The sequence below is a fragment of the Poecile atricapillus genome, chromosome 15, assembly GCF_030490865.1.
Source record: "Poecile atricapillus isolate bPoeAtr1 chromosome 15, bPoeAtr1.hap1, whole genome shotgun sequence".
NCBI classification, from domain to species: Eukaryota; Metazoa; Chordata; class Aves; order Passeriformes; family Paridae; genus Poecile; species Poecile atricapillus.
The window spans coordinates 9,680,588-9,707,594 of record NC_081263.1 but is presented as its reverse complement, the minus strand read 5'-3'; the positions used below and the strand labels follow the sequence as shown (position 1 = coordinate 9,707,594).

Sequence of the window (27,007 nt, the reverse complement as noted above, 5' to 3'; positions counted from 1 at the left end):
TCTAACCCTGTTTTTTTGTGGGGCCGGAGAGCAGCTGGAGAGTGTCCAGTGACCCCCGGCTCCCTACACATCCCCCAGGGGCAGGATGCCACAGGCCACCCTGCAAGTCCCATCCGTGCCAGCACGGATCCAGCTGGCATCCGTGTGGAGGCACCTACAGCAAACGCAGAGCTGGCCACACCATGGTGCCAGCGGCAGCAGTAAGGAGGGGTCTATCCCCAGGAAAAGCCACCGTGGGACGCAGCGTTGGGACCCCATATGTATTGCGCCAGCATCTCACGCAAACCCTGCTGTGTATGCCGGGGCCCTGAAGTATCCTGTGGGGTGTGTGGGGACCTGTGGGGTTTAGGGTGGTCTCCCAGGAGAGCCATGGGGTGCAGAGTCCCCCTGTCCCCCCCGGTAAGCCGTGGTTCGCGGAGGGGTGGCGCGGTTCCCAGGCGTGCTGGGTGGGCTGCGGTACCGCCATCCCGCACCACGCAAGGCTCCACCTGCCCCTGCCCCGCTGGGCACGGATGCTCCGAGACCCCGAACCGCAGCACCGGGTGCGGGTTCCCCCCGCGGGACACTGGGCAGGGATGCTCCGAGCTCCCGAACCGCAGCACCGGGTGCAGGTTCCCCCCGCGGGACACTGGGCAGGGATGCTCCGAGTCCCCGAACCGCAGCACCGGGTGCGGGTTCCCCCCGCGGAGCCCCCGCGCTGCGCGCCCCGCGCCCGCCCCCCGCCCCGGCCACGCTCCGCCCCTTCCCCTCCCTCCTCCCTCCTCCTTCCTCGCTCCTCCTCCTCCTCGCTCTCCTCCTCCTCCTCCTCTGCTCCCCTCCCGCGGCGGCGGCGCGGGGCGCGGCGGGGCTCGGGCGCTCCCGCTCCCCTTTGTTCGCCGCTCCGATGGCGGCCGGGCCGGGCGGCGGCCCCGGGGCGCCCAGCGAGGCGGAGGCGGCGCAGCTCTGCCGCAGCCTGGAGGTGGGCACCGTCATGACCCTCTTCTACTCCAAAAAGTCGCAGCGACCCGAGCGGAAAACTTTCCAGGTGAAGCTGGAGACGCGGCAGGTCACCTGGAGCCGCGGCTCCGAGAAGGTCGAGGGGGCCGGTGAGTGCGGGGAGCCCGCGGGAAGGGGCGGCCGAGGGGCTGCGCTTCCCCGGGCGGGGGTGCGGGGCCGGAGCCCTCCCGGGAGCGCCGGGGGCTCGGTGGCGAGGAGGAAGGAGAAAAAAAAAAAGAAAAATAATGAACCTCCACGCTCTCCGTGGCCGGCATCTCCTCGCGGGCAGCCTGCGGGGCGGAGAGGGGTGCGGGTCCCAGCGTGGGGCCGGCCCGGATCGCCCTGTGCTCGGGGGATGCGCGGGGGATGCGCGGGCCGGTACCGCCACTGCGCCCGCACAGCGCCGCCTCCCAACTTTCCGCATCCCTGTTCGGCACCAAACTTCCCCTGGGATAAACGAGGTGTTTTCCCGGGTGGTGCCTTGGCAAGCAGCACCTAAGGGCTGTAGGGAGCCTCAGAAGGAGGCAGGATTAGCGTGAGCCCTTCTGCGGTTGCACCTCGGAGCAGCAGATGAGACCAAACGGAAAAGGTTATAAAGTAGGAAAACCAACCCAAAATGTTGTACTGTAGTTCCGTCGTCTTCCCCATTGCCCTCTGCACGTCGGCCCGAGGGTGATAGCACAGGGTCAGGCGAGCCCTGGGGTCCTGTGCTGGATGGGGTCAAGGAGGACAGAGGAAAGGATACATAAGGAACCTGAGTGTAAAGCCAGAAAGATGGGGTGGGAAGGGGGTGAGATCTGGCACGCTCTGCTCTCTTACTCTTGGTGTTGGTTTCCCAGGCTTTCTCAAATTATCCTTCCCTTCCCCGTGTGCACCAGCACGAGGACGGGGTCTCTGTTTGTGCTGGACGCAAGGAAGAGGGGACGTGCACGAAGGCCAAGTGGTGGGAGAGCTGGTACTGGCCATGGCACTGGCCTTCCCCATCCTCAGGGGTGCGACTGAGGCCCAGCAAGGCCAGGGAGGGCTTGTCATCTCTCCTGGCAAGTGCTGCTGGTCCAGGGTTGAAAGGTGGGATGCTGTTAGTACCAGGAGCTTAGATGAGGAAAGGGCATGGAGATGGTGGCCACATCTCTGTGGCAGGTCCACAAAATGCCAGTTTGGGGCTTTGGTTTGCCTTAAGACCCTTCAAGTCCCTTCAAGACCTCCTGCCCTGGTGTCTCCAGGCAGATGTGGAGGCAGCCTTGGGGTCCTTTAGCATCATGAGGATGTGAAGCTCCCCCATCTCTTTCCTAGAATGGCCTCTGGAATGATGAGGCAGTGTGAGAGGGAGGAAAGAGCAGGATTCTACTGACCCTGGGCTTAAGTTGTTCTTAAACTAAGGCACAGCAAATGTTGGTTTTTCTGGGGAGATTCTGGTCTCGGGCAGAGCCTCCAGACCATGTGTGCCCGTGGTGGACAGAGGTCCCCACTGGTGTCTGCATGGGCAATTGTTCCTGGGGACAGACCTAGGTGTGTCACTGTAACCTGGGAGCTGAACTTGGGGGACATCTGGAGAACTTCAGCTTCTGTACCAGAACTGTGGGCCTAACAGTGATAAAGCCTGCAAGGAATTCTTGTACTGAGCAGACCAGTGAAAGCAAAGAGAGTGTCCCAGGGACCGAGATGATTGTGTTTCTTTTAATGTCACTGGGGAAAATTCCTTGGGGCTTCTCTACTGTGCCACAGGCAGGTTGTCTGGCTGGTGGTTTTGGGCTCTGGGTTCCCCACATGTGCCTCCCAAAGCTCATGGTGTTCCCACATTACGTGTGACCCTCCCAAGGGGCAAGGACATCATTGCTGGACACAGAGGATATCAGGCTGAGGAGCTGCTGTATCTTCAGCCCCATCTCTCTGATGCCAGATGCTTTCCCCACGGCATCCTCTCTCACCAGAGCATCTCTCCTGTCCTCAGTCCCCTCCTCTGGTGTCACCCAGCACCCTGAGCTTGCAGGGCTGAGGAGCAGAGTTTTGCTTTAATACTTCCTGGACAGAGCTGTGAGGCTCCAGGTGGAAATACCAGCCTGTGTACACAAATAGTGACTGGGTTTCTAGGCAGGCAAGGCAAAGCCACAGGATCGATGGCCAGCAGTACTAGGTTCTTGGCTAGCTTCCCTATTTTTATCTGGATGTGCTTTCTGGGCAGAAAGAGGATGCCTGGGAAAAGCCAGGTGTGTGACAGCTCCACTTCATGTGGCAAATACACCAATCTATTCCCCTCCTGGCTCATCCCTTTAAGGCCAAGATTGCCATGGCCATGGTTTGAACCAGAGGGTGAAGTAATCTGGAGTTGAGCTCATCACTTTCAGTGCAGGGTAGTTTCAACCATGGGCAATGATTGATCCAGTTCTTCACATGAAGACAAGCCACGCCAGCACAGCGAGAGGTAGGTTGGGTCTGGTAGGAAGACTGGGTCTTGATTTTTGTGGTGGTACTGGTTTGGCCCCAGCTTGCACTATGAGGAGAGTAGCCAGCTGTCAGGAGGTGAGGTGTTCCTTCCCATGGAACAGCATCTCCACCAAACAGTGTCTGAGGACTTACAGGTCAAAGATTGCTGTGCTCATGGGTCAGTAATGGATGTTCTTGTGTTTCTTGAGAGCTGGAGACCACCATGGAGTTTTAAACCACCCTGGATACATGCTAATTATCTAAGTAGGAATGATTCTGGGTTTTTATCCATTTCAGAACAGGTGAATATCCACAGTGTATCACACGTAGAGGTTCTGGGCTCAGGGCATGTCTGTGTGAATGGCCATGTCTTGGAGAGGTCTGTCTCCATGGACACCAAGTACAGAGGATCTGAGCTCCTTTCTCTGCTCCTGGTGGGTTGTGCAGAAGGGAGATGTGTATTTGTCCCAGGGAGGGGTGTGTGAGGATGGTACCTGGCTCCGTGGCTGACAGTGCTGGGAAGTGGCTGCAGCCTGGGCAGCTCCTGTTGCATGGTGGCCAGTGCATGAAGGCACAGAGGCTCAGCTGGCTCATCTGCAGGTGGCCTCAAGCACGTGGGCTAAAGCTGCAGTGTGCCAGGAGGAGAGCACTGGGCTGGAGGAGAGCACTGCACTGGGCACAGCCATTGCCATCATCCCTTGGTGTGGTGGTGCTCATTTTGGAGCTTTGCCATCACTGTCAGAGGTGTCGTGGAGCAGCTGCAGCCCCAGGATCTGCGGGGGCTCGTCTGTCAGTACTTCTGATCTCTGCTGAACTCTGGAGGGCTGCAACAGGCAACCAGTTCTTTGCCTTAAAAAAAATGTTTGTGTGGTGCTTGGCTTTGTGTGCACACTGATGTGGAGCTTAGATGGGAGCAGAGCCTGAGCAGGCTGAAGGTCACTCTACTGCTGGAGAGAGGTCCAGGGACCCCCTGTCCTCTGTGCCTTTGGTGCCTCGACAGCATGGTGCTGGTCTGCGTTCCCTCACTCTGCCATGCTGCCGTGCCCAGAGGTGATGTGCCACCCTTTATTTCAAGCTACTGAAGCCAGCAGGGCCTGACTGGCCTCTGCAAGGAACTTTTGGCACTTAAGGACGAAGGCCTCTCTGTGCTCCAGCATCTCCTAACAGCAGGGAGGCTGGACCACGGGCACCTGGCTGGGGAGGAGGCTGTGTAGGTGTGGCACCAGGACATGGTTCAGTGGTGGACCTGGCAGGGCTGGGTTAATGCTTGGACTGGATGGTCTTAGAGGACTTTTCCTACCCTTGTGATTCTGTGAAGGGTTGGGTGGCATCACCACAGGTGAACAGGGAACCAGCCTTGCCTGCCCATGAGCCAGGAGGTGCTGGGGGACTGCGAGCAGGGAGCCCTGGCTGGTGTGACAGCCCTCTCCTGGTGCCCTGCTTTGTGACCCTTGTGTAGCGCTTTGTGAGCGCTGCATAAAGACACTGTGTGTGTCCCCCACATCTCCCCTCCGTGGGCAGCTCTGGCTGGGCAGCAGAGCAGGGCCTCCAGACAGCTGGGCTGCCCCGTGAAGAGCCTCTTCTCTTGGACACATGAAGAGCCTCTTCTCTTGGACAGGACCCCGCTCTTCGCTGAGCTCTTCAGCTCACTCCAGAGTGATGAGACTCCATGAGCCGAGGACTGGGGAGGAGGGGTAAGCTCCCCTGAGCAGGGAGCCTTTCCCTTTCCAAAGCAGTTGCCTCCTTCTCCTTTATTTCTTCAAAACCATGCAAAATGCAATCCTGGTTTGTGCCAAAGGAAAAAAAAAAAAACCAACATTTTTTTTCAATTAATACTTGTTTTTATCCATAGGGTTCCAGCCAGGTTTAATTACCAACGCATTGCTTTCTTGCTAATCAACTCTGCAGAGGGCCTGCCTGCTACAATAGGAAGAGTGCTAATAATTTTCTATTCTTTTTGTTAAGCAACCAGAGCAAAGTAGAGCTAATCCCTCAAGTCAATTGTCTTTTATGCATTTATTTTCTTTTAAACTTCCTGTGTTAACTGATTCTTTATTTTTAATAAAAAAGGGTCTCGCATTCTTACCTTCTCATGCTGAGGGGGTTATAGGCCAGCTTCAAATTGAACTGTTTGCCTTGAAACACGTCAGAAAATTCAGAGAGTTTGCTCAGAGAGTGAGCTGAAAATTTGGAGCAGATGTTTGTTTTATAGAGGAGAGAGAGGAGGAAAAAAAAACTACCTCAAAAAACCCTGGTTGCATTCTTGCTTTCAGTGAAATGAGCTCAGTCCCTTGGAGGTGGAGAAAAGCCATTGCCTGTGTAAAAGAAAAGAAATGATCTGTAAAATATTAATGCAAAGTGGCTCTGAAGTGTGGCTCGTACTTGCCTCAGCCATTTCAAGCGCCAACCTCTTTCATTAGTCCACTGGGGCACAGCTTTTTTTGGGGCCATTTGCTTAAGCTGAGGAGCTTGGAGCTCTTAAGAAGTGAGTGAGCCAGAAATGGTTTTCAAGGATGAAATAGCTTCAGAGTGAGCTCCTCTTGGGGTGCAGGACAGCACCTGCACTGGAGGGTCCCCTCCTGCTCCACCTCCCACGGATGCAGGATGCAGCCCCAGCCATGGGCAGGAACGGGAGGAGGGAGCTTTCCTGAGGTGCCTGGAGCAGGGGGCTGCAGAAGGGCTGGGGTGGGAAGGGGAGAGCGTGGCTTGTGACTGTCGGGATCGTTGGAGTTTCCCCTGCTGATGCTCTGCTGTGGGAGTTTCTCGAGGGCAGGTTTTTTGTGTCCTCCTTTCTGCTTATGAGGGTGTTTCTGCTACACACAAAGCAAGTGTAGCTCTGCTCTGCCTTCACCTCCAAACTGAGTCAGCCTCTCACTTCACATCCCTTTGTCATCCCATTTTTACTCTTGGTAGCGTCTTCCAGGAGGAGCAGGTTAGAAAACCCCTCCCCATGCAGTAAGACATGTTACCTCCTCCTGTGGCATCTCAGAAGCTTCTCTGCAACCTGGAGAGCAGCTGGAAGTTGGCTGGCTGGGAGGCCAGTGATTTCCTCTAGTACCTGCACCCACGTCATCCATCCATCTGGTTCCTTCCTCTGCCAGTCAGCCACATGGAAGGAATCAGCTCGTGGGGCTCAAGCCCACTAATTAGAATGTGCTGGAGAGGTTTTGCAAAGTGTTGGACTGATTATTTCTCACCAACATCAAGGGGCTGAGTTTTTCAGGGCTTGGCTTTCTCATTGCCTGTTGGCTGGACACCATGTGTGGTGGCAGGAGCACCTGAGTGAGCTGGGTGTGAACATCTGGCCTTGCAGAGTGCGTGCCAAGGGGTGCCACGCTCAGCTCCGTCACCTCCCGTCACCGGGGGCTGTTCTGTTGTGGGATTTTATACAGGACTTTAATGTGCCCCATCTCCAAGCTGAGCCAGCAGTTCTCCAGCCCAGTCTGGGATCTCTCTGCTGCTCTGTTTGAGCTGCCTTGCCTGCACAGGGTTTTCCTTATCTGAGAGCATTTGCTCGGCTCCGTTATCTGATGGCAGTGGCTGCACTGTGAACATCCCCAGGACGTGCTGACTGTCACTGATGCCTGTCCTGTCCCCACGTGAGCAGCCCTGTGACCTCCTGCATATCTTACAGATTCCAGACGCAGGAGGAGAGGCTCTGCAGCCTTGGTGGGAGTCAGGGCTAAAGTCCCTAGCCCTGAGCAGTCCTGAGGTCCCAGTCCCCAAGTGCTGTGTATGGCAGAGCAGGCTTGGCCACTCAAGTGCCCAGGAGTGCAGACTTGGTGTAAATTCTGTGTTCCTGGGAACCTGGGCACTGCTCTTTGGCTGGGACCTTCTCCTCCAGAGAGCACTGGGGCTGTTGTGTCCTTTTGGAGCTGACCCACATCAAAGTAGGCTGTGATGGGCAGCCTGGCCAGGATGTAAAACTTGGGAACACTTGGAATGGAGCAGGAGCTCTCAGAACAGACCCTCACTTGTGACTGCCTTACAGTTTTGGCTACATCACACAAACTTCTGCTTGAGTTGCAGGCTCATCGATGAGCTGCAGCAGCTCAGCTGTGGATGGCAGCTTCAGAAGCTGCTGGAAGTGGAACATGTTTGTGTGTCCAGCTTCTTTGTCTCTGCCAAAGTGGGATCCTGTCGGGGTTGGCCTGATAGACAGTATGTGCTGAGCATCTCCTCCAGGCTGTGGGACTGGCTGGCAGGAGCTGTGATATCTCTGAGATCAGCCAGTGGTTGCTGTTCTGCAGGGCTGTAGGAGTACCCCAGCACTACTCTGGTGGTGGGCTGTGCTCTGGGAGATGAAGAGACCAACAGTGACAGTCTGTGCTTAATGCTGGCTCAGCCAAGAGCTGGGCTGCTGGGTTTGGGCTCAGAGGTGTGTGACAGTGGCTCCAGGAGCTGCAGCCAGCCCTCAGGCTGTGTCCCTGCTCCTGAGCTGCTGCAGGTTTTGTGAGACCCAGCGAGAAGCTCACAGTGAAGGAGGGTGTGGGGAGTCCAGGAAGAACTTGCAGGCTGTGGTGAGGAGGTGTGGGCCTTTGAGCACAGAAAACCCAAGCAGCTCTGGGTTTAAAAACCATTGGCTGCACCTTACTATGCTGTAGAAGGAAATGGGGGAAGTCAGGGGAGAAGAATTTTTACTTACTAGTGTTCTCTGAGGTTTAAGGGCAGTAGAAATCAGAAAATTCTGAAGCTCTTACAATGCTTTTGAAAAGTTCCCCCCCACAACCTCCCTTCTTCTCCTTGGCCAAACAGGCTTGGTGAGTGGATGGTGGAAGATGATGCTGGAATAGAGCAACTAAAGGGATCCCTGTCTAGAGAAGGATAAAAGGAGACAGCAGCTCTGGGTGTTCAACAGATGTACAGCGGCTGTGTGGCAAGAGCTGTGTGGTGCCTGACATCTGGGGATGCTCACAGAAACCTGTGACCACCCCAGCAAACCTGTGAGGCTCCTCAGGGCACTTGGCCGTGGTGGTTGCTGCTGCTGCTGTCCCATGTGAGACCAGTGGGGCACATCCTCTGCCAGTGACCATGTCCTGCCCACGTGGGGTGGGTGGGTGAGCTCATGGCTTTTCCCTGCTCATCTGTTCCACCCAGCGTGGTTTTGCTGCTGGAGGTGTTACATCAGACAGTGGTGGGAGGGCATCTTCCAGACCAGGGAGATCCCTCAGGAAGGGACTTGGTGACAGCAGCCATTCCTAAAGGGACTCTGTAGTTCTGGAAGAAGCTTTTTGACATTGATTCCAATGAGAAACATCCTCATTTCTGAGAATTTTCAGCCTTTCTGAAGATCCCCCAGCACCTGGAACTCTAAGCCAGGGCTGTCTGCTTCTGATCTTCCAGGCTCACCCCTGCTATCCCAGGTGTCCTTATCTCTGAGCACCTTGCTGCCTCTTGATCTGTCCTTGTCAAGGTGTTTATTGAACACCTTGAAACACTGGATGGCAGGTGGATTCAGGATCGTGCACCCAAACAGCCATGGGCTGATGTCTCTAGCAGAAGCTGGCCACTCTAAACCTGAACAAGTCAGCAGAGCTTTAGGATGCTGCCAGCCCATGCTCTGAAAGTCTCTGTGATTTTCAAACTGCTTTTTAGCTCCATCTCTGCTGTCCCTGTGGTCTGGTGGCTCTTTAGCCTGATCTGGGGTCCTGAATTTGACTGGATGAGGAGCCATGGGAAGCCTTCCAGAATCTGGATGGATGTCTCCCTTGTTTTCCTCTGCAGGTCCTCCCTTCTGCTCTGAGGTTTTGGTCAGTCCCATCTCCCCAGAGCATTCCTGGCTGCCCAAGCCAGGCAATCCCATGGTACTGGTTTAAAATCATCCCAGGGAAGCTCATGGTCCAGGACATGATCTCCTGTGATGTGGGATGTTGTGCTGAGCTGCTTGCCCACTGGCCTTAAGGATGCTGTGGCCAAAAGCCACAGCAGAAGGGGCAGGACTGTGATTTACAGGTTGTGTTTTCTCCTCAACCCATTACAAAAGCATTTATTTTATTTTTCTTAGAATATTTCTCTTTTTTTCCTGCCTTGACATATGGAGTCCCAGAGCTGTGCTGCCTTGTGTCTGCAGCTCACCCCCAGCCTTTGTTCCATACAGGGGGTGTGCAGAACTCCTGCCTTCCCAGTCATGCTCCTTTGGGAAGTGACCTACTGGGAATTGCCTTAGGGACAAGAGTTGCCTTTTCTGCCAGCTCCAAGCTCCATCCCCATGAGCTGGATGTGTGGGGTGTCCCCTGCACAGCCAGGATCCCGGTGCTGGAGGCATGGCTGCAGAGGGTAGCTGTGCTCTGGGTGACACAGCAATGCTGTGGATGCTCTGCTGCCTCCTGGCTCTGGGAGCTGCTCCAGCTGTCCTGCTCTCCATCTTTGCTGGAGCTCCTCTGATTCCCTGTGTGGTATCCTGTGCTCCTCTCCTCCTGGGATTGCCCCGTGCAGAGCCCCATCCCTTTGAGGATCAGCCCGTGGTAGGGCTGCAGGAGCCAGAGCTGGAAATCGCCACATCAAGGAAAGCTGTCACTGTGGGCTGTGCTCCGCGGGACGCTGGGCACAGCAGCTGCTTGAGAGTCTTTTTCCTGTTTACTTGCTCCCAGAAGTGCTGATGGTGTGGTGATTAAAGGACATCCCCCCCTGCATGTGCCGGTGCATCCTTCATTCCTCCTCCTCCTCCTCCTCCTCACCGCTGCCAGTGTAATCCTCAGCCTAGGTCAGAAAAGGGGGCTGGTTGCAGGTGGGGGCTTGGCCATGTTGGGAGCAGGGAATGTCCGAGAGGACTTTCACCCCCTTGGCTCCCTGCCCTGGAAATGTGTGCCCCATAAATCTGCTTCCCAGCTGGCGGGAGGTGGGGCGGGGACTGGCTGGGTTTGTTTGCTGAGCATTTGGACACTGCCTGTCAAAATCCTTCTTGGTGTGAGGCTCTCGTGCCCCTGGGCTCATCAGAGCAGAACACAGAGCCTGCTGCCTCATCTCTCCAAGCTCCTGTGCTTGCACACTTGTCCCCTAGACATCACTCATCCACCTCTGGCTTCTCTTGCCAGGATTCCAGGGCACTTTGGATACCCTCCATCTCTCCTGAGCTTGCAGTCCTTTTAATCCCTGCCAGCTCACTGCCCTCCTCAGCTTCAGAAGACCAAAAAGCCGTGTCCCTGGTTCCTGAGCAGACTCCATCCAGTGCCAGGGCAGTGGGGAGTTGGCTCTGCTTGTCTCTGTGTCCCAGCAAAGCAGCAGAAATTGATTTTTGTTGTTTTGGTTTTTTTTTCTCCTCTTCCATGTCTCACATGTCCAGTAGTGCTTTGTGTCTGTCTGTTCTCAAGGTCTTGCCTCAAGTTGGACTATTGTCCCTGTAATCTCCAGCAGCTCAGGCTCTGGGCTGTGTTATGAAGAGGTCTAGAGGTGAGGGAATGAAATTTTTGGAGCATTGATACATCAGGTTTGATATGAACCATGCAGCAGGCTGGAGTACAAACAGGAAGAGGTCTCCAGTTCTGGGGACCAAATAAATCCCAGGTGAGGTCATTTAAAAAAAAAAAACAACAAACAATCCCAAGTGGTTTCACACCATCACCAAGAGCTTCTGTTTCTCCCCCATAAACTGAAAATGCTGTTACCTGCCAGGGCAGTGTGTGGCTTGGATAGTGTCTGCTCAGTGCCTGGACATCTTCAGTTGGATGGTGCTGTAAGGAAGAGCTGCTGGCTGGTTATCCCCCAAAATCTTGCCTTGGCATTGGAAGGTGATGCCAGCCCTGGGGGGGTCCCATCATGGTTAGTGCAGCAAAAGCAAATCTGGTGGGGAGAGTCACTGTTTCCATCTCTAACCACATTGGGACAGTTTGATTTCACCAGCAGCTGCTCTGGTAACTGTGTCTGGCTTATGCTGGGGTGGGTAGAAGTGACTCAGGTGGAGAACCCAGGGAGGAGGAGGTGACAGGAGGAGGTGCCTCCCTGCATTTATTGGTTGAGGTGGTCCAGCCCCTGGGGCTCTCTGCAGAGAGTGGCACAGAGGGAGATGGAGGGGAAGGCACACATCTGTAAGTCACAGCTGTGCTCTGGCAAATACTCAACCCTGCCAGTCTCAGAATAGCTTTTGAGCTGAGCATGGGATAGGAAGGGGTCAGGCTGTTGTGATGACCATGAACAGCTCAGCAGCAGATGGAATCTTTATCCCATCCTTCTCTCCCCAGTGTTGCCCTCACACTGCAGAGTTCAAGCCCTGAGAGGGACAGGGACAGGGACAAGCCACTTCCCTGCTGCCCACTGAGGGTCCTGGCCAGCAGGCACCTCTGCTGTAAATTGCTGTCACGGAAACTCGATTGTATCGTCTGGTGGGGTGGATGACAACTGAGTCACAGCATTTGAACATCACTGACAGTGACAAATCTTTTCTGTCCTTTGGTTTTCACTCCTCGCCTTTGTGCCCTGTCCTGGGGACAATGTGTGGTCACTCTTGTCTCCAGTTGCTTTGTGACAGGGCATGACCCCTGGGCATGGGCTGGGAGGGCACCTTTGCTGAGTGCAGAAATCCCCAAAATCCCCAAGGAGAGCTTGCTGCTGTTGGACACTCGGGTCCCCAGATCTTCCTCTGCCAGGGCTTCCTCACTGTCCCTGCCAGGCTCCTGGCTGTCAGGCTGTGAGCTGTGCATTCACAACTGCTGGATTGCCACCTCTGCCCTTCTGTCCTGCTTGGTTTCTGCCAGTCTGCTTGGTCCCATCCCTTCTCCTCACTGGCAGTGAGCACTCTGGCTGGCTGAGAGCCTGGGGGCATCAGTGACCCTGTAAGGCCCAGGAGAGGGATGCGGAGATGTTGCACAGAAGGGTTCCCTGTTCAGCCCTTCCATGAAGGACACCTGCAGCTTCCTTGAGCCTCTCACCCTCTTCCATGCTGAGACACAGCATCAATCTGCCCCTGCCCACCTGTGGATCTCCTTCCCTGGAGGGAGGAAGAGTGGCAGAGGCAGGAGCTGTGCTCACAGCTTCATCCCATCCTCCCTCTGGTTTATTCTGCTCCTTTAAGGTCATTACATTTCTCACCCAGGGCTGCGGGGGATGGAGCCTGCAATGCCATGCAGAAGAAAGGTCACCTTGGGGGTGGATTGTGGAGCCTTCCCAAGACAGGCTGTCCCGAGCACCAGAGCTGAGCTTCCCATTTCCAGATGAGTCAGTGGAACTTTGTGCCTCTCAGACAGGGCGATGACTGAAGGGTCTCTCTGCTTGCTGCCACTGGCCTGATTTCATCTGGGACAGGGACACCAACATCTTCAGAGCAGCATCTGTGCAAGCAAAAACTGGGGCTTTGCCTCAGCTGGAGCAGCTCTGCCTCTCTCTGGGGTGGAAATGTGCTCCCATGTCCTGTATGGTGACAGCGCAGCAAGTCCAGGGCTCTCAGAGGTGCCAGCCTTGCATGTGGGAGTGGGTACAACCAGCAGCTTGGGGTTTGGGACAAAACCCCACAGCTCCACAAAGACAAAATTTCCATGGAGGACAAAAGGGAGCCCCAGCACATTCGAGGAGGAGGGTTTCTGGAGCCCTTGCCTGGCATTTGCCATCTGCTGCCTGTCTCCTTGAGCTCCCCACCGCTGGCTGTAGGCAGAGACTGTGAGGTAACAGCATCCTGCTTTGCTCACTTGGAGGATCAGCTCTGTTTTTTTATTCGTGTTTTCTTGCAGCTGGGGGTGAGTGGGAGAGATGTGCTGACGATAAGAGGTCAGGCAGCTGCCAGCCCACAGCTGCCTCTGGTTCTCACATCAAGAGGATGTTCAAGAGCTCTTGAAGGCCACCTGTGTGAGGCTGATGCTGGCAAGGCAGCCTGGGAAGAGGCCACCATGCCTTGTAGAAGCAAAGTCTAGGCCTGACCTCTGCCTCCCTGCTCTGGCCCCTAATGTGGGATATGTGTGGGGTGGAGGAGGGAAGGTCTCTTCCTCACATCCTCTCCCCCAGCCCGCGGAGCGATGCGGCAGCGCAGCATCCCCTAATCTCCCTGCGCATCTCCTGCAGCTTCCTCTGCAGGTGATAAGGATTTTGGAGGTGGGAACAGGGGAGGGAGGAGCAGGAGCTCAGCAGCCACAGGACATGTGACCGGGGGGCACAGCAGAGGCTCAGGCAGGAAGCCCCGGTGCCCACAGAGCAGGCAGCATGTTCCCATGTGCCCCGCATGGGCTGCTGAGGTGCCACTGCCCAGGTGGTGTTTAAGCTCTCTGCCAGATCCTCTCACTCCACACTGAGTGACAGGGATTGCTGAGAGGTGAGGCAGGATCTGAGTCGGGGCCTAGGCTAGCCCCAGTCACCCTGGCTAATCTGGAACTCCTCGTTGTCCCATCTCTAGCCCATCAAGGTCTTTTCCCCCCCAGCATCTCCTTTCCCAAGGTGCTTTCTGCATGGATGTGCTGGCTCTGGGGTAGTGATATTGAGACAGTTGCTTCATAGCAAAATCCAGTGGCTTGGAGCAAAAAATCCAGTTTGCTGATGCAGATGAGATGAAGCACATTTTTAGAACAACCGGAGACAGCCTGAGCTGAGTCTGGAGGGGAAAAGAGCTTTACCTGCATCTTTTCCTGAGGCAGAAGTACCACCTGCATGTTGTAGCAACAAGAGCAGTGGCACCCACTGGACCCCTGGGCACTAGGATGGCTCCTCCCTGGAACAACAAGGGAAGTGAGAGAACATTTTAGGGGAATTTGAGTGCTTAATTGAAAGGGCTGAGTCGCCTTTTTAGTTCATAGGGGGTGAGGATGCTCTGGGGCACAGGGTGCTGCTGGTTTGGTGATTGTTGGCCTCCGTGGATGCCTCAGCCATGCTCCCTGCCCTCTGAAAAACAAGTTAAGGTCAAATGAGAGGCCTCAGCTGGTTTCTTGTTGTCCTGTCTGGATAAGCCATCTGTTAATGGCCCCAGCTCTTCCTCTGGAAACCCGATAGCCGATGCTGAGCAGCGCGAGGGGGATGCGGTAACCGAGCAAGGATGCTCGATTCACCATTTCCCTGTCTGCCTTGGGCTTGTCGCTGAAGGGAAGCCTGTGGCCTTGAGAGGTTGAGCTGTTGTCACTCTGAACACCAGCACTAATGTGAGATGTACCCCTAATTGGTGGGGCTGACTGCTTGGCTTCTGGCGAAGGGCAGGGTTTGGTGTCCTCATTGCGGGTGTGACACGCGTGGCCTAAGAGCTGCCTCCATTTCCACCCCACAGCAGATCCCGGCCCGGCTGGGCCTGCCCGACTCCCCCTCAGCCCCACACGGGATGGGGCCGTGCAGGGGCAAAGCAGAGCAGCGAAGGGCAGGCGACAGGCTCCAGACTGCGAGGTGCTGAGGGCTCTGGCCCCCGGCCAGCCAAGCACTTAGAGCTCTCCCGAGCTCACCCGGGAGTTGTGGTGGGGTTTTTGTTCTCCTGGCAGGCGGTGCTGGGTTGCAGGTGCTGAGCAGGGCCGGGGCTGCTCGGGGGGCATCACCCGGCTGGTGGGTGCCAGCAGGAGCAGGTGAGCCGCGATCCCCCTGCAGGCCCCAATATCCAGGGGGCTTCCACTGAAATATTACAAGGGAAGTGGCACTGCTTTACTGTCCACGCTGTTGCATAATAGATTTTTCTTGTATTTTACTCACATGCACGTACCTGTCTTCTTCCTCTTTCTCCCTGGGGGCCGCCTGACCCTCCGGTGCCCCTTCCAGTGATGGGAAGCCTGGGGATGACCACATGGCTGTGCTCAGGGGGATCCACAGTGCTAAAGAGCAGGAAGACTCTGGCTTTTTAAACCTCTTTTTCTTTGCCAGAATGAGCAGGCTGGAGGCTTTTCTGCTGCCCCTGGGCAGGATCAGTCCATGTCAGCCAGCTGAGGTCAGGCTGGGCTGGCAGTGACCCTGTGGCTCTCGCTGCACCATTTCTCCACAGGGAAACATAGACCCAGCAATGCCAGTTGAGGGGGTGGGTGTTTGTTTGGAGGCTGTCCTTGATAAACCCATCCTGGAAAGTAATCTGGCTAAATGTTCTTTTGGTCAGCTTTTTCTAAATTTTTTTTTTTTAAAAAAATCAGTTTTCCATCATTCCAAAAATCCTCTGGAGGTGGTGATTTTGCAACCCTCAGAGCCTGTTCCAGACTGTCCTTATCCTTACACGTTACAACACCCTATCCATCAGCGGGTAAATGAGGCTTGGATGAAGTTTCAGTTTTAAATGACTTCAAGGGTGGATCTGGTTTTCTCATAACCAGAGGGTAATTTGGTGGGTTTTTTTCTTACATGGTGAGGGAGGTGGATCTGGGGTCAGCTTTTTCTTTCTGATGCAACCCACTCCTGCTGAAAGGAGGGCTCTTTGCCCAGAAATGTTACCCTTCTTTTTTTTTCTTCTTTTTTTGTTTTTTTTTTTCCCCAGTGCTGGAGGCAAAGGGAGGGCCAGGCTGTTTCTTCTGGCAGTGGATGTTTGGGAGGTTGTGAAGGGCACAAGTGTTTGTACAGCCATGGGAAGGCTCAGTGTGGAGCATGGAACCATGTGGGGAGCTCAGAGCATCTCTGGCTGGATGGGCTTTGCTGCCTCCTTCCCGGAGCCTCTCCTGGCTCCTGTCTGCACACCCGCCTGGGAGGGCTGGAGAGGAGCCAGCCTGCTCCTGGCCTCCCATCTCATCTGCTGCTCATCCATCCCTGCTTGCTGCTGGTTCCTTGGGGCATCCAGCTCTGCCAGGCTGCAGCAGGGTTCATGTGCCGTCAGAGCTTCCCTCTGCCATCGCTGAGGGACCAAGTTCTTCATCTCTTGCCAATCCCAGATGGGATAGGGATTGGTTTGTACACTCTGCCTCCCCCAGCACGCCCTGGGAGCGGGCAGCTCGGGCAGGAGGAAATGTGGCTCGCCTTGGTGACAGAGGACTTGTCTTTGGAGGGCTTACCCAGGTCACCTGCCCTCGTTCCCCTGCCCAGGTGTGCATGTGGCCTGTGGAGCTGGGATCCCACCAGGAGCTTAACCCTGTGTCTTTGCCCACATCCCTGGTAGGACTTTCCCAGGACTCAAGGTGCAGCCCCATGGTGGGACACGTGGGTCATGTCACGGAGCCTGTGCCACCACTGAGTGGGAAACTCGCTGGTGCTGAGTGTGGCAGAGCCCCCAGAGTGTCTCTGTGAGAGCTGGGCTAGAGCAGAACCCCTCCACCCCTCCTCTCCCTGCTGCCACGGTCCCACTCTCCAGAGGGAGAGGACTGGTGCAGGCAAGCCTCCTTGCAGCCCTTGCTGCTTGGGGATGGTGGCATTTGTGCTCGTTGTGCTTCCTGCTCAGAGTCACTTCCTTCCAGCTGCCAGGGGGCCGGGAAGGTGCTGGAGGCAGTGGCTGGGAGAGGCTGCTCTGCTGCTCTGTGGTGAGAAGAGGGCTGCACTAACCAAACCCCGGCACACTTGGGCAGGTCGGGGAGGACGACAGAGAGGAGCAAGCAGCTGCAAGCATGCGTGGGCTGGAGGTTCCTGCCTGATCCTCACGGAGGCTGCCCTTTGCCCTAGGAATTCCCTGCGTGCTTTTGTCCTTGATAAGCACCTCACCTGCTCCGGGGCTCTCTCCACTGCGCAGATTTTAGGTGTGCACTTCATGACAACAGCTCTGCCTCACTAGGTAGTGACCTGCTGGTGCTCTGTGCAGGGAGTGGGTGAGCACAGGGCAGCTCTGCTTGCAGCGTGGTGCAAAGGCAGGCCAGGAATATTCCAGCACCTTCCTTTGGTGGTTATTGCTTGGTAAATTACCATGAAAACCCATCTGACAGGTTTCCCCCCCACTGTGTTGGTCAAACCCTGCATCCTCCAAGGACAGGATTAGCCTTCAACCCCACTGTGCGTGTCCTGGATGCAAAGAGCTGAACTGTGATAGGGGTTTTTACAGGCTAAAATAACCTGCTGTGTCACTAAGGATATGAGCACATGGGTAAGGTTATGCTAACATTTGAACTGCCAGACAGCTCCTTTCCAAAAGGTGGATGATGCCTCAAAAAGTCACACTCCTGCTTATTTTAGGAAGCTTGTCTGTCCTTCCTTTGCAGCCCCAAGGAACAGGGTCTTTCTGTGCTCTTGTCACAACTTGATGAGCTTTGGAGGGTTATTAGATTCATAGAATATCCTGAGTTGGGAGGGACCCACAAGGATTATAAAGTCCAGCTCCTGGCTCTGCACAGGACACCCCCAAAATTCACAAAGTGGTCAGTCTGGATATGTCCTGTGCAAGGCAATGAGCAGGCTGCCACTGTCTCCAGATGCACCCACAGTGCAGATCCAAGAGAGGATCCCAGGTTCTTTGTGCTTTACAAGTCCTCCCAAAGTCAATCCCTGTGTCTGCCTTGCTGTGGGGTTTGGAGAGAGCATCATCTCTCATGATGCGGTTTAGTGCTGTCGGTGGGTGATGAGCAGGTCACATTTCTGTCTAGTTTTGAGCTGCAGTAAGTAGGAATGAAAGGCAAGACGATCCACAGTGAGTGCTGTAAATGGAGTTTAATTGGGATGAATTACATGCCAGGTTTGCAGTAATCTCCATCCTGCATTGCTCAGAAGCATCATCTGCTTTGGAAACGTGACTCAGAAATGTTGTTATTTGATTCCCACGAGCATTTAAGAAACTATTTTTCCAGGAAGCAAAAATTCTTGGGTTTGGGTTGGGTTTCTTTTTTTTTTTTTTTTTTGCCTTGCTGCTGCTGTTGTTTTTTCTTTGTTCTACGGCAATAGGAGTCCTTTCCCAGAATTTCCTCTAGGGAGGGAGGCTGTGAGATGATCCCTTACCACTGTCTCTTCAGCTTCTTCTCCTTGCCTGGTGCTAGTGCTGCAGCATGCTCACAACTGTCCCTTCCAGGGGATCCCTGTGGGAGAGACATTCAGACGTTTTTGAGGAATTTATTACCTATTTACAGCGATAAATAGGGGTGTGCTGGCTGGTGAAACCTCCTAGGGAATTAGTAAGAGGGGGCTGTGTTTACAGGCTGCAGGCCTGGGGCTGCCAGCATGTAATAGGTGCAAACCCAGCTCTTCAGATGACTAAATCCACTTCATCTGTGCCCTTCCCTCTCCAATACCGTGGGAATTCCAAGCTATTCACTGAACATCCCCTTTGTTTTTCTTTTTTCTTAGTGGATATTCGTGAAATCAAAGAGATTCGTCCAGGAAAGAACTCCCGTGATTTCGACCGGTACCAGGAGGATCCGTGTTTCCGACCAGACCACTCTCACTGCTTTGTTGTCCTCTATGGCACAGAATTCCGGCTGAAGACCCTCAGCTTGCAAGGTAAAGCTCTCGTGGCCCTGGGGTTGAGCCAGAACTTCATCCTCACAGGAGCCAAACAGATTCGCTGCTTGGGGACAAAGATAACTCCCAGCTCTCGGGAGCTGAAGGAGGAGGGAGTGGGACATGCAGGGCAAGAGGTCCAGCCAGCCACATCCATCCCATGGGAGAGGAGCCAGCCAGAGCACTTGCATGGGGCTGAAATGTTACCAGAAAGGGGATGAAGCAAGGAATAAGGCATATAAGGTGCTGGAGATGGTCCCAAGAGGTTTGGTTTGGTGATCAAACCTGTGAGTCCCTTCTTCCCACCTCTCCTCTGAATTTTCCACAGCCACTTCCGAGGATGAGGTCAATATGTGGATCAAGGGGCTGAGCTGGCTGGTGGCAGACACTCTGAGGGCACCCACTCCTCTGCAGATTGAAAGGTGAGGAAAAACCATCCTTTTCCTGCACTTGCTTTCTGTTTTCCCCTTTCTGTCTGTTTTGACAGAAAAAGGTGAGTGCAGTGACATCTCATTCCTTCTCTGAGCCCTGCTGACCCAGCGCTTCTGCCTCTGCACTCCAGAGGCTTCATCCTGCTGACCCAGACTTTGATCTCATGCATCAGGGAGAAGGAGTTTTACCACAAATTGATGTTTCTGTGTGTGCACAGCCTGTATTGTCTGTAGCACTTCGCTGCAGAGGCATTTTTAAAGCAGAACTTGTCACATGCACAAAAACAGGGTGAGCTGCCTCTGAGAGGGGGCAGAGCCGGGTTCTCTGGTGGGAAGGAGGGATGTGGGAGTGGATGGTGTGGCACTGAGCATCTTCCAGAGAGAGACTGGGACTGGGCTGGTTGTTGAGGAGCTGGGGCTGAGGGTGTGTGCCTGTTTGTGCCTTCCCACCTAGGTGGCTCCGGAAGCAGTTCTACTCCCTGGATCGCAACCGGGAAGACAGGTAAGGAGGGAGAAACCTGCAGTCATCCTCAGGGAAGGGTTTGAGCTGGAAGGGTTCACCTTTGACTTGAAACCCCAGCCTTTGGATTTTTTGTTGGGTTCTTTAGGCTTTTAATGTCCAAGGAGCCTTAATCTAAGTCCCAAACTTCCCTGGCTGATTTTCACTGAATTAAAAAAAAAACAAAAAACAAACCATAAAAAAAACCTGTCTTGTTTTCCTGACCTATTTCTCAGGTGTTTAGACCCAGTAACACCTTGAGAGCCCACAGCTGAGAAACACCTTCCCCCCACCTGGCACCACCCAAGGAAGCAGCCATCAAAGAGCCAAGAGGCAGTTCAGGGCACCCCATCAGGGTTGTGATTATTACTCTCCACCCTGTTTGTTCTGTTCTCCTTTTCTGAGGCCCATGAGGCTGTGGATCATCCCACTGCCTGGCTGGTGGGGCTCTTGGGTGAATACTCAGTGTTGCCCTAGCAAGTAAAATGTCACATTTGTCATGAGGAGGTAAGGGAAGGGAATTGGGTCATGATTCACCATGAGATAAGGGAGGGTTTTCCTTCTGGGGAGGTGAGTTCCACCGTGCTCTGCTCTCTGTCCCACTGCCATCAGCAGTTTGCAGTCCCAGTGCTGGCTGCCAGCGTGCTCCCACTGAGCTGCTGTTGGACATGCTTCTCCCCTGTGATGTTAACTGAGCCCATTAACCTCTCAGCATTGATTCCCATGTTCATGTGCTCCCCTGGGGGCATCAGCCCGTGCCCCCCAGCTGCTGTGGAGCACGTGGGGCCCACCTGCCCCCTTTCCATGCTCTGATATCCAGAGAGGACTGGCTGCAGAACACTGGGGTCCAGAGCATCCTCTGCTTTGTCCTTGTTGTGTCCTTCCCAGGACAGCCAGCCAGGGGATAAATTCAGCCTGTCCAGGAGCAGGGCAGGATTGTGTTGCATGGGGAAGATCCTGCAGCACTGGACATTTTTGCCTTTGCAGTGATTTATCCTGTGGCATGACAAAAGCACTGCTGGGTGCACGGGGATTTTGTGGAGGAGGGATAAATCCTCACAGAGGCAGAAAGGGAAGAAGAGGAGCTTTAATCTGGTGCAGCTGCTCTGTATAAGCCACACACCTTTTGAATCCAGGCTTGGGTTGTAGACACAGTGATGACTGGGCACAGTATTTCCTAATTCTGCAATGGAGAGCAGAGGTAGGTGCAGGGGTAGCTGTGTGGAGGTTTTGGAGGAGGATTGCAGGAAAAGTGGAAATAATTGGTCCTTTTTCCCCTCTGGTGATGCAGTATAACTGATGAAATGACATCCCAACAGTACAGAAAGAGATTGCATGTATAGATCTGTCTGCCCAAGGCAGGTCAGTGGAGCCTGTTGCATCCCTGTTGTTTCTATTGATATCATCTTTCTATTAGCATTTAGAATTAAGGCAGCAAAATCCAATATATTACCTGTCAACCACAGGGAAAGGTTTCAGTGCAAAACCCTTAATTAGGAGAGCTGCTGTCCCAGCCCAGGCAGAGAAAGGAGAGAAACAGCAACAGAGGTGGAAAGATTTGGGTTCTTCCCATTTTACAAACATGTTACAAGCATCCATGTGTTTTCTGCAAGGTAGAGGCTACAGTTATGGGACATACACATCTCCTGGATTAAGTCTTGGCCCTTGTGAGGCATTTCAGCATTAAATTTAATGTCACTGAGCTCTTTGCTTTTGCTTCTCAGCCTGGAAGTGGATTTTCAAAGGGAACAGTGAGTTGTGATTTTTTATTTATTTAAAAAAAAAACAAAAAAAAACCACTTTCACACCGTCCTTGATCCTTTCCAGAACAGACGGGGTTTTGGCAGCTACAGAAATCATTCCCAGCATTTGTGTACCCCATGCCCAGCCTGTTGTGCCCTTTCTTCTCTCTCCTTTCCTCCATCCCTGGCTGGGTGCACGTCCCTCCCAGCACACCGGCAGACCGTGGCTGTTTCCACTGGCTGCTGGGCCTTTGGGTATTTGTTTTTCCACAGGAGGTTAGGTGGAAAGAGGAGGATAACAGGATGCTGGGGTTTTTTTTTCTAACTGCTGTGGAGGAGACTGTTTCACCTCTGGCCAGGAGAGCTGCCCATGGCTGGGGGAAGCGTTTTACAGCACTGAGGGCTGGCAGGGGAATGTTTCCATCCCCTGTGAGAGGGCTGGGCCTCTGGCCTGTTTGTCATGAAACCTTCAAAAAGTTCCACAGAAAAAATTAGTTTATTTTGTTTTTACTTTCTAGTCTGAAAATACTACCAAGCTGTTTATCCAAGGTCTCCAGCACTTTAACATGATGAATAACACATAATATATAAATCCTTTCATACCCTGTCCTCCTGTAGCCAAGAGGGAAATGCTGGTCGCAGCTTTGACAGGGCTTGCTCTTGTCACATCAGCGAGCAGGGCTGTGGTCCAGCAGCTCCTGTGAAACAGCTCAGCATCACCAGAGCTGAGTGTCGGCTCCAGGGAGTCTCCAGGGATGGCTGCTGCTGGTTCTGCTCTTCCAGCCCCTCCTGCTCTTTTTGCTTGAGCTGTTTTGCAGTCTCATGCTCTCACCAAGGAGGGATTGCTGCTGGGCAGCCCTGGGGACTCTGTGTGTCCTGTTGGGGGTCCCATGACTGCTGTTAGATGCTGTGGTTCCTGACGTGTGAGGGATCTCTCGTTGCACTCCTGGCTTGCTCCACGCATTTCGCTCTCAGCCAGGACCCCAGGGGGGTCACACAGGACCCTGCACATGATGAGGGGTGCTGGGTGTGCTGGAGCAGGGATCTCCTCCCAGAACACTCACTCTGAGCCCCCAGGGTAACCTCACCTGCCCAGGGAGATAGAGGTGCAGGGGGAGGTACTAGTGCTGGGTGTGTGTTGCTGACTGTACAGCCGTGAGAGAAGGGGAACCTGGGGCCATTTCCCAGCTTTTTTTTTTTTTACTTCTTTTTCTGTTCTGCCAGTGAGCAGCGGGACACTGCAGAGTCCTTGGATGGCCGGGTGCTGGCCTTGGGCAGGGCACAGGAGCTGGGGCAGGTCCTGCTCTGGCCGTGTGTGTCCATCCCCAGGGCTCTGAGCCCAGGAACAAGGGCTCTCTGTGTCCCGAGGCTGCCCAGCCCTCATCTCTGCAGCGCCTGACACCAGCCGGTTTCTCCCTCTCCATGGAGCTCTCTCCATCCCTCCTCCTTCCTGTGGTGTTTGAGATCACCCTGCTTTCAGGGAAAAGCGTAAAAAAGATGTGGGTCACATGTAAATGCCAGCATGCACCCAGGTTAAATCCCCTGTGCAGGACATCCTCCCTGTTTTTTTTATATTTCGCCCCAAAGCCATAAGGATTTCCAGATTTGCCCTATACTTTGTGGGATGGGGGAGCATCCTGTAGAATCCTGTGTTCCCACGTGCTCAGTGGGGGACAGAAGCACCATCTGTGTTTGCAGGGGTGGACTCCCAGGACTTGCTTTTAAGGCAGGAGCTGCCAGAAAATGATTGGACACAGACCCCTCAGCTTCTAAATCCTGCAGATGGGAGGCATCCTCATTTTTCCTTGCTGTAGGGCTGCTACCCCATGGGGGGACAGCTCTGGAACAGGCAAGGGTAGCCCAGAGCTTCTTCCTGCCTGTCTCTGCCTGCTGGGGTGTGGGATCCTGCTCAGGGTTGGCAGTGGAGCTTTCCCTGGTCCAGGAACCAGCACCTTTGGTGTGGAGGGCTTTGGGAAGCACAGCCACGCTGGCTGCTCCCTGCCTGCAGCTTGTGTGGCTGGAGAGCACAGCTGGGCACCAAGTGGCAGTGCTGTGGCTGGGGACCAAAATTGCTTTTTTCCTCTGCTGAAGATAAAATTAGCTGAGTCCTAACCACTTAAGAGAGCCTGTCCTCCTCCAGCAGGCTGGGGAGGGGGTTTTGGGAGGGAGTTGGTCACTCAGCATCCATGTTGGGGCACAAATACTTGAAAAATGCTTCTTCCCAGTCATTCATTTGAAGCAGGGGGTGCTGCCTGCCAGCTGTGGCATCAGCTCGAGGGGGCAGAGGGTGCTGGGCTCACCCTGCTCTGTCAGGAGTTGTAGGAGCAGTATTTGCAGTCCCCACTGATGTGTAGATATCTCTCTCTGCTCCTCACATCTTCCCCACTGTTCCCTCAGCATCGTTCTGGGGTCAGGTGTCCATCCTTGTGTCACAGCTGATGTCCCTCTGGGGACAGCCTCTCTGTGCATCATCCTGCCCCAGGGGGAGGCCCCTCCATCCCAGACCTCCTGAACACATCTCCCCTCTTTCCCCTGCCGAGCCAGGATCTCTGCCAAGGATCTGAAGAACATGCTGTCTCAGGTCAACTACCGGGTCCCCAACATGAGGTTCCTGCGGGAGAGACTCACGGTGAGTGTGTGACCCCTCCGCTCTCCCCCTCAGCACTAGGGACCCTCAGCAGTCCATTGCCTGCCTTTGAGCAAAACCTGGTGGTGGTTAAACTCCCAGGGAGTGTTTGCATATTGCAGAGCCTCCCAGCCTTTCCTGGGAGGGCCCCCACCCACGGTGGTGACTGAAGAGGTGCCAGCTCCCACTGGGTGCCGCACCCTGGCCAATTTGTGGCCAGCACCCTCTCCTTACCCCACCCTGCCTCCCACATTCCCCTCATTGCTCCTGGCTCCAGTCATGGGCTGGTGCTGCTGGGGTAGAGTGCAGACCAGCTACCAGGTCCTGCATCCTTGCTCTTGCAACGCCCTGCCACCGAGTGATGCTCTGCCAGCATCACCACTGACCAGGGATGAAGGGTCATCTCCTGGTGACCAGCTGTTCCCACCAGCACAGAACTTCGAGGCCAAAGAGTGATGTATCCCAAGGAGAGCACACACTTTGGGTCTCACAGTTTCCAGACACCTCAGGTACTCTGGGCAAACGAAAAATCAAATTATCCTTTTGTAAGTATTCAAGTAAGTGGTGACACTTTATCAGCATGGTGATGCCTTCGTATGGGTGAGTTTGGGGAATTGTGGAACTCATTTTAGGATGTGCCTGTGCCCTGGGCACTGCAGGGTCTGTGCCTGGTCACAGCAGAGACTGTGGCAGATCTGTTAAGGTTGGAAAAGCCCTCTAAAATCGAGTCCAACCATTACCCAGCACCGCTATGCCCACTAAACCATGTCCCCAAGTGCCACAGCCACATGTTTTTAGAACACATGCAGGGATGGTGACTCCACCACTGCCTGGGCAGCCTGTTCCAATGCCTGACCACTGTTTTCATGAATTTTTCAAAATATCCAATCTAATCCTCCCCTGGCACAACTTGAGTCCATTGTGCAGGAGGCAAAATCTGGATGGGTTTTGGCCTTTCTCTCCTTTTTACTCCAGGGATATTGGTGGGAAGAGACATTCCCTAAGCCATGCAGAGTTACCTGTGGTCTCTGTAAGACCTCTGGGTTTGGTTTCTTTTTCAGGACGTGGAGCAGAGGAACGGGGATATCACGTACGGGCAGTTTGCGCAACTCTACCGCAGCCTGATGTTCAGTGCTCAGAAAACAGTAAGAGCTGAATTCTCCAGGGGAGGAAAGGGAAGGGAAAAACCTTATTTGTTACTGGGCTTTCCCACTTAACTGACTTTTTAACCCTGCTGCCCTCGGGGTGAGCTCGTCTCTTGGGAGTAAAGAAGTTACTGAGTGCAAACCAAATGCTTGTGCTTCTTCTTTTGCAGATGGATGTGCCGTTCCTGGAAAGGTGGATAATTCTCTATTCTCTGGGGAAGGGGCTGGGGTTTTTGCTCCATAATGTGCTTTGGAGGCTGCAGCAGCATGTTGGGATGAGGCATTATGCACTCCTCCTGCTCCTGTGCTGCCTGTGGTTCTGTGCTCTGAACAAGCATCGTTGCTGTAGACGCTTTAGCTCGGGGCAGGGAGGGCTCTCTCCCTCCCAGACAACCCAGTGGGATCCAGCTCCCGTCAGCTAGTTGATGTGAAGGGATCAGACCTCGAGTCATCTCCCAGGGATTATGTTTGTGGTGGCTGCAGAGCCCTCCCCACCCAGGCAGTGCCCCTGGTGCCATTACCAGCTGTGCCCTTCCCTGCCCTCTGCTCACCTTGGCCTTGATAGAAGGAGCTTGAATTTAAACACAGGAGCTAAAGAGTGAAATACTTACTGACTTGTCCAGGTAATTCCCAATGGTTTCCTTCCTTTTTTTCCTATAACCATAGAAAAAAGATGTCAGGATCCTCAGCAGACCATCTGGCTCATCCCTCTGCCCAGGGCAGCCAGCACTGCCCAGTCCACTTTGGATTTTGTTGTGTTTATGCCCAGCATGGCCCTTGGCTGTCCATTGTGATTTACAGCAGTCATGGACCAGTCTTTTGAGATTATCAGCTACAAACAGTTCCCTTCTTCATTCCCTGTGTCTTGCCCCCACGAGTCCATGTTCTCTGCATACCTGTAGGTCTGTCCTGTCTGCAGTCACCCCTCAACTGCCCTTCACCTGTTTAGTTCTTTACACTCAGGTACAAGCCGGACCCTCTTTCTTTTTTTTTCTTTTTTTTTTTTTTTTTTCTTTGCTATTCCATTCCCTCTAATGGTTTTTGTTGCCCTTCACCAGAGTTTCACGTTACCATGCCCTTGACAGTGTGAACCCTGTACTGCTCCTGCAGTAGTACCTGTTTCTGAGATGGGGACACGTGTTTGCTCTGCTCAGCTCTCTGCTCACCCCACTCTGCTCCTGCGGTGCTGCATGCTCAGGGCACGTCTGGCTGTAGGGCCAGGGGGGTGGCAGATGGCATCTCACATGATGTGCTGCACTACTGACTGGAGCTTCTCTCTCTCTGCTTGTCAGGGGTGGAGAAAGGTCTGAGCACTTCAAGGTGTCACTGCTGGAGCTGCAGAAGTTTCTGCTGGAGTACCAGAGGGTGAGCTCAACACAGGCAGTGGGGAGGGACAGTGGGGTGGGCACTGATGGTGTTAGGGGTCCAGTGCTCAGAGGATAGCCTTGCTGTGGAGCTGGGAGCATTTGGCTGTGGGCTGCTCTGCCTGGCACAGCACATCCTTCTGGAGCAGGAGGTGTTGTAGGGGAAGCACTGGGGAGGGCAAACCTGAACTCAGCCAGGCACCCTGTCCAGAAAAGGAACCAGGAGATGTGGGAGGAATGGGGGTCTCAGGAAGCAGGAATTGATCAGTGGAGGTTGGCCCAGTCCCCATGACCTCAGCTGGTTACCAAAGGTTTGCTGCAGCCAAGAGGTCATGTCCATCCTGTGGCTCAGGAGGTGTCAGCATTCCTGAGGAGTAGCTGATGGATTCAGCTGCTGATTCTTCAATTAAAAGCAATCTTGGGTCACTCAGAAGCATGGTATGCATGTGCAGACACACACAGGCACCAGCAGTGCATTTGTGGGCAGCACAGACTCCTTGGCTCATTGCTGGTTTCCTCCAGGAGGGCAGAGCTGGCTGGCAGAAGCACTGCTGTGGCTCGTGGCTCCTGCTCTGCCCTGACCCT

General features: G+C 54.2%; 1 protein-coding gene across 4 annotated transcripts in view; it reads left to right on the top strand.

The window, feature by feature from the left end:
* Positions 1-797: 797 nt before the first annotated feature.
* The window catches only part of PLCG1 (phospholipase C gamma 1), a 42,429-nt gene continuing 16,219 nt past the window's right edge, over positions 798-27,007 (top strand). For 3 of the 4 annotated variants that reach the window (XM_058850235.1, XM_058850233.1, XM_058850234.1), the window contains exons 1-8: positions 799-1,085; positions 18,463-18,615; positions 18,944-19,037; positions 19,501-19,548; positions 23,832-23,916; positions 24,975-25,058; positions 25,229-25,251; positions 26,351-26,423. In XM_058850235.1, coding sequence (XP_058706218.1) covers positions 884-1,085; positions 18,463-18,615; positions 18,944-19,037; positions 19,501-19,548; positions 23,832-23,916; positions 24,975-25,058; positions 25,229-25,251; positions 26,351-26,423 — 762 coding nt within the window. In that variant the 5' untranslated portion in view covers positions 799-883. Of the gene's footprint in view, positions 1,086-18,462; positions 18,616-18,943; positions 19,038-19,500; positions 19,549-23,831; positions 23,917-24,974; positions 25,059-25,228; positions 25,252-26,350; positions 26,424-27,007 lie in introns of all 4 variants that reach the window. The other variant, XM_058850232.1, reaches the window with a different exon arrangement.